We start from the raw sequence: 14,921 nt of genomic DNA, 5'->3' as shown, positions 1-14,921 counted from the left end.
CCAATAGACCCCGTTGCTCTGGACGGAGACCAGTGAAGGATATTAGAAGCACTTTTCCGGTGATGGCCAGCTTTACTGCGCAGCCTCAGCCCAACTGAGAGAGACGACGTAAATGTGACTTGAGCATTGTGTCTGACATTTGTAAGTCTTCTGGTAGCTGTGACAAGAGAAATCTCAATCATTCCCAATCTTGCAGAGACGGAGAGTGTAGGTATATGTAAGGAGATAACATGGGCACAGGCTAATTATTGCTAACTAAAATGCTAGTTAACATTAGTAATTAAACCTAAACAGCTCATGTAAGTCGAAACTGCCTGCAAGCTTATCCTGTACTATACGGTAATTCCTCTACTATGCGACAGTAAGTCACTTGGTTATGACACAATCGTTAGCCTATTTTTACAAAAACGTCTGCTACGGAGCCATAACGTGAGGTACAAGGTAATGAAGCCTTTTATACATTGTCGTGTTTCTTTAGAACTAAACAACGGACAAATAGAGTCTTTAAACACTTCAGATGTAAAGTTATTCACTGTCAAGTGACGTCAAAATGAATGCTAGTCAGTGGAATGCTAACGGGAGGTGATGGCTTTGTAGCATCAAAATGGCGCCATAGGAGGTTCGAGTTCTGAAGCGAAGCTTACCCCCTTGGTGAATACAGGTGCAGCAGCCATGGGCAGTATGAGAAAAATGTGTTTTTTGAACATTTAAGCATGTAAACATGTTCTACTACAAACACAAAATAAAAGTATGAACCTGAAAATGCTATATAATAGATCAGCTTTAACTAATTTACATATTGATTACAAAGTAGAACTACCAGAACTAAATGCAGATGTCCTTATCCAGATAACGTATCCAGATACAGATAACACAGACCACGTAAATGGGGCCTACTGCATGGTAGGCAAAACTGTGACGTAATAGGTAGCTTCCAGGTGTGTGGAAGTGGTTGAACTTGAGAGAGGTTGTTGTGACAAAGGGACAGCACTTCTCTGAGTTAGCAAAACTTAAAACATGTCCTGTAGAAGATCTGTTGGGGAGGCTAAATATCCCAGAGCAGGTGAACTATACTGCGTTCTGCTTTAAAATGTGCTGAGGAAAGAAAAAGGCAGTCTTATTATTTATAGACCGATAGCTAGGCTCGGTTTAATTAATTACCAGCTGTGTCCACAGAGAATTGTTTCAGAAAGGTTTTTTTTTTATTGAAAATGGGTTGTGCAAAAACAAAAGTTATGAATGATGATGAGTTTCCTCACTATGGGTACATGCACGCTACAAGATTTTCTGGGACTAATTAGGCGCCAAAGTTGTGATCACAGTTGACTGTTTAGAATTAAGCTGCTGCAAGAAAACCTTGGAGAAAAGATGTACTGAGGAGTATAATGGCCAAATAGAGGGTAAATGTGCTAGAGCGAGATGACTCCAATAAGTCAGGGATTGTATTTTTAGGGTGAAAATCAATAACATTTGAAACTCCAATAAGGAAAGAATATATCTTTCATTTGGGCACCATGTTTAAAAAAAAATAAGTTATCTTTAAATTGTAGGCTCAAATTGTAACCTGGACAATTACACCATACATTTTTATCTAAATGAGCAACCTTAAACAACAGAATTCTTTTTGTCCTGCACACGTCTGGATCTTGGAGCGTGCATGCACCCTGCAGAGTTGAAAACACACTTCAATACTTTACCAAACTGTACTGCAGTGATACAATAAACAAGTCCTACAGTACAACATGTGACACGTGTGGCAACAGAAGTTACAGTATGGCTGTTTGTCAGTTACTTTGAGATTAATTGGCAACCTGTCCAAACACTGTGAAACGTTATGAAATGTCTCCACTGAAATGTATTGTAACTAAGCAGATATAACTGTCTCATTTACAGACTAGCAGATTGCACAGTGTATAATGTTCAACAACAATCAACAACAAGGGACCTGCTCAGGACTGAAACCCACTTCCTTAACACAACACAAGATAGATCAACTGAGGTTTTGAATTTCAGATTTGAAATATCTCAGCTTTCAATTCACGGACACGTCTGTGTTCAGATCTTGAACCCACTGAATTCATTTTGAGTAATAACATCTTAATTATTATCACAATATATTGTTACATTTTAATGAGGCATAAGTGAATAAAATGGGACGAGACTTATAATACGAGCATGAGACCATTTTCGGTAAACAGGCCTGTTTACTCACTTAAAAGATTCCCTTTGCAGATCCTTTCTCAAAAATATTACTTGAACTAACATTATACAAAACTGTAAATATATACCACACTGTTTTATTGTGGATTTTACTCACAGTACCCTCTACTGCAAAGTGACTCCAGCCACAAAAGTAGCTCGATCAAACACTCCATGTCTACAGTAAGTAAGTGTGTGGCTGTGATGTGTCATAGCGTAGTGATATTGTAAAGTAGAGTGTGTGCTTGATTCAGCTGCTGAAGCATGCAACACCAGTCTAGTTTGCTCTTCTTTCATTTCATTTTAACTGTGGCCTTGGTCACATCTCTTTTTTTTCCCTAACTTTAACAGGCTCTACATCTCCAAGGAAGTGTGCCTGTGATGCAGAGATTTCCCCCTCCCAGAGCCTCCCTGTGTCACCGCACAATCATCCCGACATTAAATAGACAAGTGATATAATTCAACAGTTATTTGAGAAATTGCCAATTCGGTGCCCTGAAGGATGAAAAAAAAAAAACGATGAATAGGAAAAAGCTGGGACTCAATAAGGCAAATGTGTTCCAGAAACATAAGAGCTGCGTTATGCATTAGCAAATGTGTCGCAAATAATATCTATTCAAAGAAGTACCGTTAATTAATTAATCAAATTGTCAAATTGCAACTTTCCAATCCAGTTTTGCCGTCAACTCTCTTAATGTTCAGTGAGAGATCTCATCAAAGACAGAACAAGCCCACCTTGTCAGCAGACGTTGTCACATATTTTAAGCGAAACAGTTTTGTCAGTGTACAAGAAAAAAAAGGTCTGGGAGTTTGGGATTTCATTTAGCCTGTTTCACTTCCACTCTTTAAATGTGTCTTTCCATCCAATCAGAATACAGAACATGGAATAATCCGGTACATAGCCAAAGAACATTCTGCAGGACATGGAAAATGAATACATGAAATACAGCAGCCTCCAACAAAGCCGGTGAATATTTTGCCTCGCTGAATGCGACCCAGATAGGAATATAAATACAAGTTATCCCCTTCTCCCTGCACACAGTCATCGCGGCACTCGTCTAAGCCGGCCATTATGTATATAAAGAAAGAGCAGAACGAGAGAGAGAGATGTAATGTGTGTGGGGACAGAGCGTCAGCAAAACACACAAATGGTGCAGGACGCATGTGGAACAGAAAGAAGAAAAGAAAAAGACAGAGGAGTAAAGAAAGAGCAAATGAGAAGAAAAAATAGAGTCGGTGGAGTTTTTACCCATTAAATGAGTCATTACCGACCCAATGTGGTACTGTGCGAAACCCCCAAGGCTCCCGGTGTGTCTTTTCCTTAGCGAGATCAACACCATTGCACAACATCAAAAAACAACAACAACAGCATCTACAACGAGAGCAATAACAACAACAACGACGACGACGACGACGACAACTGTGCTATAGTGAGATGGCGCCCAATATATAAACGATGCACATCATTAACACCACAGCCAGCCACACATTAGCACACACTGTTAAGTCTTTTATGTTTCTCAGTTCAGTGGCCCTCGTCCTCGCCAGCGGCACCCATCAGGAATCCAGGTGGTGTCACAGGGTGGGGCAGGAACCCAGAGTCACTGTACGTAAGCCCGAAAAGATACGCTGTCACTGGGATGAACAGAAACTCCATCATTGTTGCCAAGGCGACAAGTTTGGCTTTTCAAGTTTTAAAACGAAGAGTACGCAGCACAGTGGCACTATCCACAGAAGCCGTTTGGACAGTTTGACGTGGAGTTCAACATGTTGATGAAGGTTGTTGTCTGTTTTTTTTTTTCAAATTTATTTTTGAAACAGGAAGGCGATTTTTGAATGGCTCTGCGGAGGTATAAAAACACAAACAATGGAGTCCACTCAACACAATCACACACTGGCAAAGCTGACAAAACAAAGAGCGTAGCATCAAGCGGCGTCGCATCAGGAGTCGCTGTGGTTTTTGTTGGCTTTTTGCAGTCGTTTTTTTTTTCTTCTTTTCGTTTTGTTTTATTTGGCTGACACCGAACAAAATCCGTCTCCGCAATTAAACACATTCAGTCACATGTTCAGCCACAGCCCGCTAACCGCCATAACACATTTTCCTTCATCAGCTTCAACTTGACTTTGTTTTCTTTTTTAATCACTTTTCTTTTAATCCTCTTTTATAATATTACACAGTCGGGGCCAAGCGGAGAGGATGTAATTGATGCCATCTCTTTAATCGGGTTGAATGTGAAGCGGGAAGGTGTTTAGCCGATAGAAGCGATGTTGATTTATGTTGGTGGGGAAGAAGGCTGGCTCCAACTCACCACTTCTTCCATCCACGTCTCCTTTCTCTATTCCCAGCCCTCTCTTCCGTCCTCAGACATAAATGGCAGTCCGGGAAATGACAGAGCCGTCTCTCTGAGACTCCATGTCGTCGTCGAGGTACACGTCCATTTCTTCTTCCCCGCCGCGGCCTCTGTGGACGTGATAGGCTGGAGGTAGCATGTCCCCGCCTCCCCCGATGCCTCCAAACCGGTCGTACTCTTCCTCCATGCTGTCGTCCAGGTCGAACTTCCTCCTCTCAGCTTCGTCTATCTCGCCGCTAAGGAGGATGTTGTGGGCGGAGGCGGGGTTGCCCATGGAGGCGTGGTGGAGATGATGATGGTGGTAGTTATTGGCCTTTTCCGTTAGAGTCCCCGTGGCGTCGCAGCCCTCGCGGTACGCGTAGATGGGCACGGGCCCGTTGTTGTTGGCGCCCGTCCCGTTCTTGCTGCCATCGTTGCCAGTCCCGCTGAAGAGCAGGCAGGCTTTGTTGCCATAGTCGCCGCCATTGCTGCCACCGCTGCCGGCCGCTATGGCGTCCCCGCTGCTGGGGAAGCCGCGCCTCTGCCGCCGGCGACTCCGGGTCAGGAGAACGGCAACGAGCGCGACAACCAACAGCAGGGCCAGGAGTGAGCAGATCACGGCGACCGCCACAACGCTGGCACTTGACGGATCCTCCAGGGCTTCTGCAGAGGGGATGAAGGGGTTGGAAGGAGGGGTGGAACAATGGGTGGAGGAAAAGAAAAAAAAAGGGCAGGAATTGATGGCTGTTTATTAAGGAAGTCTTGCTCAGTTTTGGAGGAGGTATTCACAGTTCTTCTTGTATTGTTTTTGTGTGCTGTAATGATAGTAGTAGTGTCATCCTCTACGTGTGTTGCAATCCTCTTACAAGTGTGTAGTAATGTTCTTCTCAGTGTAATCCCTTGGTAAGGGTGCAGTCAGTCATTGCTGGGATCAGGCTGAATGGGACTCATTCACTCTCTCCCAGAGGCTTGTTGCGCTGCGTTTTGAAGACATTTTGCATGTCTGTCCGGCTGCTGGCGCGTCAGTTTTTTTTCGCCCCGCCCCCCTTTGCCAGCTGGGGAAAAGCCTTTACTACTGTTAACGGTCCTTTGTTCTATACTTCATGTTGGTGTGAGCCAAGTTTGCCTCTCCACTCTTGTTTCAGTCCAAGATTGAAACAATGAGAGTTTACAGCACTGGCAAAAAAACAGTTTGTTTTGTGCCTATTGCTGCCTTTGCCAGGGGTTAGAGGTAGACCCAGCAAAGACACACAGACAGACGGATAGAGACAGACACACAGGACAGACAGACAGACAGACAGAGGCAAATATTAGAAGAGGTTCAGTGGAAAAGAGCACACAGTGGCTTGGAAAGTGCCACAATGTTTGGCATCCCTCGAGCCCTCCCAATTTTACCCTCTGTTTCTTCCCCAGCCTCCTAATTATACCTGTCTGTCTTCTTCCCTCTGATCCTCCCATCCTCTGCTTCCACCGCTTCCTCCCCATGCCTCTCTTATCGGTCAGCTAGTCAAACCACAGGGCAGAGTGATGGCCTGCTGTCAAACCCAGGACAGAGTCCAGATCTCACTGATCAGCAGCGCACAAAGGTAAAAGGTTCACACTGTGGAGCAAAACTCATGCCAGGCCATTTCTAAGAGGATTCTCTGCAGGAATATGAGAGAGAAAATAGGTCTGGCTGAGATAGTGAAGGATTTGTACGAGTGGACTCACGCTGGGCTAAAAAGAGGAGAAAAGAAAGTGTCAAACAAGCCAAGGAGAAGTGTTGAGCCTGGAGTGTAGAGCTGCACTAGGCCAGCTAATGTTTTTTTTTTTTCTGTAAATTGCATGCCGATTTTTCTTTGGGGTGCAGCAAGAGCAGCAGAACGCAGAACAGCAGGGACATTTGAACCCTTCCTGTTTTTATGAAAATAACCACCAGGTTCTGCCAGCACTCCTGGCAAACACAGCAGTGAATGCCAATCAAACAATCTGAGCATGGCTGAAATGAGCACTGTGTGGGGTTACGTGCCAGGGCAGCACCAGCGAGGGAATGACTTCTTTTATTTTTCTTTCAATGAAATCGCATTGGACATCAAACAATAATTTGCGCGGCGCTGGCGAGCACGAGTTATGTTAACAAAACCAGCATAAGTGAGCCTGGGATTCATACAAATTGTTCATTCTGATGGCGTAGGAGGAAAAAGAAAAAAAGAGAGGAGATGAAAGAGGAGAGGAGAGAAAACTAGGGAGAGGTTTTCATAGAGGGAGGAGAGCAGGCAAGCAGAGAGGAGAGTTAAGATTTCAAACACTCTCTTGCTCTGGTCTCACATGGGGATGCAGGAGGGTTATGCCAGGGTGAGACAGACATGTTGGGCAAACCAGGCGGGGCTCTCGGGACAGGATATGATGTCTATATTAGGGGACAGAAGGCATTAATGGTGACAGAGCCTGTCTATGGAGAGCCTGTTCACTCCCTATCTCACTCCCTATTAGCCCCATTGTACCAACTCGGAATTTTCCCGAGAGTGGAAGTTCTCCCCTTATTAGACATTCTCTGACGGTGAGGAATCCAACTTTGCCTGTCCTAGTTCTCCCTCTCTGCAAACTTACAGACTGGCAAGGAAATACAACGTGCGAGCCAAAATGTTATTTATATTTATTGTGCCATTTAAATTGAGGCATTAGTGGTTACTGTACTTTATCTAGAGACTGGGTGAGAGACAGCTGAATAATGGCCTTTTGTGGTGGGTCTTTGGTGGCTGTCGTTCTTTTGTTAATAGAGTGCTTTAAAAATCTATCATTCTGTAAAGGCTTTAAAGAGCAATGTTCCCACAAAAGCCCATTACAGCTGGCATGCTCATTCTTCAATAAATCATGGGTCACATGCATAAGCAGCATGATTATACTCCAATCTCAAAGTCCAAAGAACAATGGAACAGTACACTAGGCCACAGGATGTAAATCTTGGCTATTATTTTGTTAGTTGGAATATTGATCTTTACGGTATAGACCCGGTACCCACAGGTTTTCACAAGTTACATTTCAATACCATTAAGAATAAAATGTAATACTGGCAAAAGTATGTAGGATATTATGGAATATCGGAAAGGATTTTAGGCTATAAAAAGAATTGTATACCAAGTATTTGAATTTTATTGTAGTAATCAATACATACATGCTTTGTGACGAAACAATAAAGGACTTATTTAATCTCATGAAAGGACAAGACAAATGTAAGCACCGCTAGCCCGGCTACCAAAACAGAAAAAAGACAACACACACAGAGCGAGTGCAACTTCATTCTCTATTATATCTTTACATAGAAAACAGTTGTTTTCTGCTATATTGATGTTCAAAATATCATATATAGAACCTTTAAAATGTGTTGGTACTCATGTTTTTGAACTTTGGAAAGAGCCAGGCTGTCTGGCTCTTTCCTTATGCTTGCAGTCTTTTTGGCAAAACTAAGGTAATGGCCTCCTGGCTCCAGCTCCACACTTAACGTAAGATTGATATTGTTCTTCTCAATTTACTCTCTCTTATCTTGGCAATTAGGCTCATCAGCGTATCTTCAAAAATGTCCAACTATTCCTTACTGGACTGTTTCTTGACAGGCCAGTTCTTTTTAATATAACATCAGAACAAGTATAACTTTGATTTAATTTGATTTTTACTGTGAAATGGGTACAATGCAAATCAATAGGAGCAGGTGACGGGCGACACAGAAGTCAATCATGACACCATGTGATGTGTAATGCCTTTAGAAAATGCTAAAAATACATCTATGTACAGTAGAAAACCATCTTTTATCAGATGCAAGGTTTCTGCAGGCTTTTACTGACATCCCTTATTACAATCTAGAAACACTAATGGATCGTGGATTTGCTCTGACAAAAATGTGCCATATCAACGCCAGTGTCAAATCCTTGTCAACCGCCCAACGAGACGCTTTAGTAAACACTTTTCTGTGAACATATTTTCTAGGGGGGAAAAAAGTGGCAAAAAAAATGAGAAAAAAGCAGAGAGACTATCGTTAGCAAGAAAATAGGCCATGCTTGTCATCCTTATTTCTCATCAACAGCAGCCGCCTGCTTGCATTAAGAAGCACGGTGATAAATGTCAAAGAGAGAGGCAGGGGAGCTTATATCAGTCTCTGTATTAGTGTCATGTACATGGATGAGAGAGGGGGAGGAGAGAGAGAGAGAGAGAGAGAGAGAGAGGCCCGTGAAAACGGTTACTACTACAGTTAGATTCACTGCGGTAGGGATAATCTAAATGAGAAGATTTGGGATGTGAGGAGGCAAGGTGGAAAGAGTGAGAAGGGCAGAGAGAGGAGAGAAAATAGTCTACGGGGCATGAAAATACAGAAATCTTAATAATCTTTTGTTGATCTCCCTCACCACTTCTCTCCTTCATCTTTTCATGCATCATTCTCAGAAAGTGAAATCCGTCCTGAAAACACAGAGAGCTGCTTCCACAGTCAAATAACAAGCCAGAGGCGGTGACTCTAAAAGCACCACAGTAGGAATTCTCATTAAACGCAGCTTTTTGGTCAAGGACAAGACAAAAATTTACCCACGAATAAAACATCAAACCACCTTATACTTGAAGGCAGAATACAAAAGGACGAGTCATCTCTCCTTCACAAAGAGCACCCACTTAGACAGAGGAGTCGACTTTCTGTATCACATTAAACTTACTATATGTAACTTTTAAATGTTTCGGAAACTGCAATTTTTCATCTGATGATCATAAATGACTTTTAACAGTAAACGAAGACTAACAGTAAACTATTTGTATATAGTTTTTATTAATGCCTCTGCCCAGGTCCAATTTTTCTCAAAATGATTTACGGCAGGTAGACGGCGCTACAGAGGACGCGTTCTGACGGGTCACAGATTTCGGTGTAACAACTCCTGTGTTATTGTATCCAGCCAGGTAAAAGGTAGCAGGAAATTTCTTTATATGGGCCTAATTGTATTTTAATGTTATTTTAGAAGTTATCGGTTGTAGTTATGGCTGATACTGGGGAAGGACCATCACAGAAAAGAAAGAACGGGCGAAACCGAGTCAATCTCGGTTAGGCTTTCAACAGATGGAGACAAGTACGGGATTGTGAATGGCTCAAAAACGTCTCCGAATTGGCCCTCAGGTAAGTAATATGTTTATTTCATTCATAAAATTTTACAAAACTTACACAAAACTTTACAATGAGCGATGTGGTTGTAAGCCAGTAGCCTAGATTAAAATGATGTCCCCCTTCCATTTAGCGCAGACCTTTTATTCCTTTTAGTCCGTGTTTGTGTTGGCTTACTATTTTCTTTGTCCTTGTTCCCCTGTACTTGAGTAAAGTTTCATGAAATGCGCTATATAAGTACAGGGGCGTAGCACAAGACCCTGGGCCTGCATAGGCAGTCCTGATGTAACCCCCCTCACCAAAATAAATAAATAATAATAATCGGGCCTCTGTATCTGTAGGCCTAGATGTTTATAGGGTAATGACTATTAACTGTAATGCTTAGAGTAGCCTGATAACACCCGTTTCAAACCTCCTTTCTCAACATTCTCTAGCCTTCTTTACTGTGGTTACTACTACATTTTGTTGGTTTTCTATGTACCTATACTTGCCAGCCTGCATACTATAGTGTCTCTCTGATCATCTGTTAATTTATCTGGCCATAGTCCTGGATCCTCTGGCAAAAACTGGTCTACACTGCTCTGCCTACTTTCCAGTTCCTCAGCTCTCATTTCCACATTGTGCTCAGAGCAACACTCATGCTCCCTGCTGTCTTCACTCCCATCCTCCTCAATCAGATGTTCTCTATCTTCTTTCTCTATGAAGGATACATCTGATATTAACCTCTTATCTTAACTGTAACCTAATATAATAAAATACACTAAGATGTTAGTGTTACTTAACACCTTTCAGTCAAAATGGCTAAAGACGGTTTGCTTTAATTTTGATATTTGCTCACCTTGTCTCAAATCCAAAGAGGAGGATGTGGGGTCTGTTGCTACTACACTCCCTGCTGTGACCATGTCTTTCACAATGTTAACATCTGCTTCTACTGAATCTGACATAAATATAATGTTGACATGATATGTATCTACCGATGAGCTACCAAGCTACCTATGACACTGATTAGCCTATTATTGCTAATTATAGACATTATAGCCTATTAATTTAAAATTAAACATGTTTTAAATTAGGCTATTACAACGGTGTGTTATATGCAAACAGCATTGCTAGTGTAGTTTATTTATTTAGCCTTTACCTCAGATTACATGTATAACCAAATTATCATTTGAAAGTGTATGTTCTGCTCTTTCTATGGGTTGTCTCAGTCCGTTTTTTAGCACTAACGGTGGCGGAGATATTCAAGCAGTTTAGCACCATGGATTTCATTTTTTAGTTTGTGCTCACCTTTCTTTGAAAAGAAGTCAGTTACCAATTGTTTCCACTCATTTTGTTTTCTCTCCTTCTCTTGTCTTTCCTTTCTTTTTGGTAGCCTGATTTGGCTTTCTTTGAGAAAGACATTTCTAACATAAACAAAATGCGTGCAGATGGACCAAACCATTTGGCGCATTAGCAAAGGGTGGGTGAGACCTTAGATAGTCTTTTTTGTATACAAAATGTAGTCAGTCAATCAACCAAGTTATTCAGCCAATACATTAGCTTTACATTCCATCTGACATGCATTATGAAATTTAATTAGGAAATGAAATTATCCAGGTGAATATATTCCAGACTTTTCAAGGGCCCTCTCTCCCCTTGGGCCCTGGTAATCAGTATTGGTTTTACCCCCAGTCCGACGCCCCTGTATAAGTAATTACTACTGTACGTTGGTTGCTACAAGAATCTCTTAATGCTTTGGCTCGTGACACAGTGAGTGATACCGGTTTAGCTCACGATACATCCAAAGTAGGTTACCATATACAACACTGGAAATGCAACAATGCATAATGAATGATTTTCTGTCTGAGCAAAATATTTATTGGGGGAATTATTGGGATGGCTGAATTTATTACTACGATTGCACGACTATGACTACGGATTGCACACAAAATGTTGGTTTTCGTTGCTTATTGACACTTTAAAGCAGCGCGCTTCTAGGAAATTCAAGCAACAAAGTTGAGCAGGTTCCTCAAAATGCAATTTATTGAAATGTTAAGACAAAGTTAAAAGTTGCATGACTAGTAGCTAGGGCATCGTCTAGAACAGGGGTGACCACACTTTTTCAGCTTGCGAGCTACTTTTAAAAAAAGTCAAAATGATCTACCTACTATAAAAATGCAAAAAGTATATTTATTTATAAATTGAAAAAAACTCAGATTGGACAGATAGTCTAGCTAGCTGTCTGGATTTACCCTGCAGAGATCTGAGAAAAGGTTAACCATAATCCTCATAAATCCACTGGAGTATAAAATGGCAACAAAAAGGAAGCCCAAGGCAATGGATATCCGGCCTAAATGAGTGACATCTAGCGGATTTTCTGGCGGCAATCCCGGAAGTGTAACGTCAAGGATATAGACTACCCACGCAGTTGACTAATCCCTCACGGACCGCCCCCCTCTCACACACACATTGGCCAACTCTGGCAGATTCGCTCCCTCCCCCTATTCAACATGAAATAAAAAAAAATAGAAAAGTAATCAAATTTGCAGGTCGCACAACAAAAATGGTCGCAGTCTGGAGCCCTGCTATGCTGCTTCTTGGGTAGAAATAACCAACATGAGCTTCAAATGGTGTTTGTGTTATGTCTTGTAATATTGAGCCATAAACAAACTACTGTACAGTAGAAAGAACAAAGTCATGATTTACCTTTCCAAAGCAGTGTGCCTGGGAGGCAAAGGCTCCTAATCCTAGCAGATTTAAGTGGAGGTGGGGGAGGTGAAGCTGAGGCTAAATGCTACCACGGTGGGTTAATGGGACCCGGAGGCAACTCACAGATGTACAGTAGCAAGAGGATGTGAGGGAAACCTCTTCACCGACACAGCAAGCTGAAGCTAAATTATTTACTGCATTTTTAGGGATTGATTTTAATAAATATACTTGTGGTCCCAGGTGCAAACAAAACATGATGAAAGAGACACACAAGGTCTGACTGAAGGACATGCGTCAGTAAAGACTATAATGGTTTACAATTTTCCAGTTGATGATAGTGCACTTGTGTGACATCTAGCACAGTGTGCTACTTATGCAGCACCTGACTGAATCAGATGAGCACTTATTCATAAACAACAAAGCACACCAACTGTGCCATGTTCAAGGAACATGTAGTGTTCTAAATTTGACTATGGCAAAGTGCATCTGGGCCATTAAAGTTGTTATATACTGTACAGTAAATGTGAACCTGAGTCAGTAAAATACAATCTGGATAAAAGTCCTTTACGTAGAATGAGCAATTTAAAAAGGTCAACAAGGCAACATTGACATTTTTATCAGTGCAATTGCACAACAACGAGACAAAGAACTGTACTTGCACATGTTCGGTAATACTAAAAAATAATAACAGAACAGATTATTTTTTTCCCACCTTCCATTTTCCTGCACATTGTGCTGGACACACACTTACATTTAAACATGTACATACTTGTACACACTTCAGACTTTCAGTGTTTATGCTAAGCTAGGCTAATTGCGTACTGGCTCCAGCTCTGAAGTTAACATATAGAAATGAAAGTGGTATTGATCATTTAAGTCTTGGAAAAAAAGAAAATTAGCATATTTTTCAACACGTTGAACTTTACTTTCTGTATCTCATTGCCTGTTTTTAACCTGTGCGCACGGGTTTGTGCACAGAAATTTCTCAAATTATCAACTCATGCACAAACAAATAAGTGGTACTGTTAAGTTAATAATTACTACACATTAAGTAACAGCATGTAACATAAAACACAGCTTCTGTAATTTTGACTTATGTTTAAGGAATGTTAACGCTAACACAACATTGTTATAACATCTGATGTACAGTTAAACACTAAAACTCCCAACGGTAGCCGTGACAACCTGGGACTTTAATTCATACTGTCACAGTGACTTCACATTAATTTAATTAATTAACAGCATAACTTGTTTTAGCAAACAAGACACCATTTTTTCCTGCCAGTCTCCGTATATCACTTTACAGTTTAGAAAGATCCTTTACTGTTTAAAAAGGAAATACATCACATTAAGGAAGTAATGAAGTTACATTTAATGGGGCTTTTAGTCAGTTTTTATGCCACCATTTGTGCACTAACTGTTGCACCACAATGAAAACATTTGAGATGCAGCTTCTCTTTATATCTCCTCTATTCAACCACAGAAACCTCTGCAGACACACATGCAAACATAATTAGTCACATTCTCTTTACAAACACACAAAGCCACACATCCACACACACATACTGTATAAATGATTAATGCTCTTAATGTCTCTCAATTCACTCATACACATCAGCGGTATTAGACACACATACGCAAGCACGCGCGCACACACACACACACACACACACACACACACACACACACACACACACACACACACACACACACACACACACACACACACCTCAAAAACCTCTATTAGCCACTAGACACTAAAAGCCTTCAGTGTGTATCTTTGTCACATCTCTAACCTAGCCACAGTGGTTGTACATCACACACACAAATTCTCTTACACACACACATTCTGCTTAATTACCCTTGATGACCCAGACAAACTTGCACACACACACACACACACACACACACACACACACACACACACACACACACACACACACAAAACACACACACACCCACACACACACATGCACACACACACACACACACACACACACACACACACACACACACACACACACACACACACACACACAGAGTCTATTCAATTAGCCCTGATTATCCCTGATCTTCACACACATCATTTGCACCACAAGCAAAGTCTTACACAGCCCCCTCCTGCATCCAACCACCGGTGTTTCCATGACGATTTCAATCACTTCCTCATGCAACCCCTCGATGCCGCAGTGAGGGAGGAAATTTCCTGCCTAAATCATCCTCAATTTTGTCTCTTCATCACGGATTCTAGCCGGCGCTTTTCATCTCTGGCTCTCTCCCCTCGCTTTTCATCAGCGTGGAAATAATCAGAGGGTGGTAAAAAAAGAAAGAAAAAAGGAAGAAAGGAAGAACTAAACTGTAAACCACACAAAAAGAGACAGAGAAAGGGAGGGAGAGAGAGAGAGCGAGAGGAAAAAGTCAGAATGACTTTTTGAAGCATCTTGTTTTTGGCATTTTTCTTGGCCCATTTAGCCTCGCTTTGCACTCTCCTCTGAGACTCTCCGGATTTTAAATGGATGCTTTCTGACACAGAGCAAGCAGATGGGATGCAAACTAAAGTGCGCAGACAGACGGGAAGGAGAGAAAGA

At 41.6% G+C, this 14,921-nt stretch overlaps 1 protein-coding gene across 4 annotated transcripts in view; it reads right to left on the bottom strand.

Moving 5' to 3' along the window:
* pvrl2l (PVR cell adhesion molecule related 2 like) overlaps positions 1 to 14,921 on the bottom strand; it is a 364,045-nt gene that overhangs the window by 121,054 nt on the left and 228,070 nt on the right. For 3 of the 4 annotated variants that reach the window (XM_028597615.1, XM_028597616.1, XM_028597614.1), the window contains one exon: positions 1,181 to 5,192. The exons of the other annotated variant lie outside the window; for it this stretch is intronic. In XM_028597615.1, the coding sequence (XP_028453416.1) occupies positions 4,561 to 5,192 (632 nt within the window). In that variant the 3' untranslated portion in view covers positions 1,181 to 4,560. Of the gene's footprint in view, positions 1 to 1,180; positions 5,193 to 14,921 lie in introns of those variants that run through there. 4 annotated transcript variants of the gene reach the window in all.

Source organism: Perca flavescens, chromosome 14 (assembly GCF_004354835.1).
Source record: "Perca flavescens isolate YP-PL-M2 chromosome 14, PFLA_1.0, whole genome shotgun sequence".
NCBI lineage: Eukaryota > Metazoa > Chordata > Actinopteri > Perciformes > Percidae > Perca > Perca flavescens.
The sequence above is the reverse complement of the archived record's forward strand: the minus strand, read 5'-3'. Positions and strand labels throughout refer to the sequence as shown.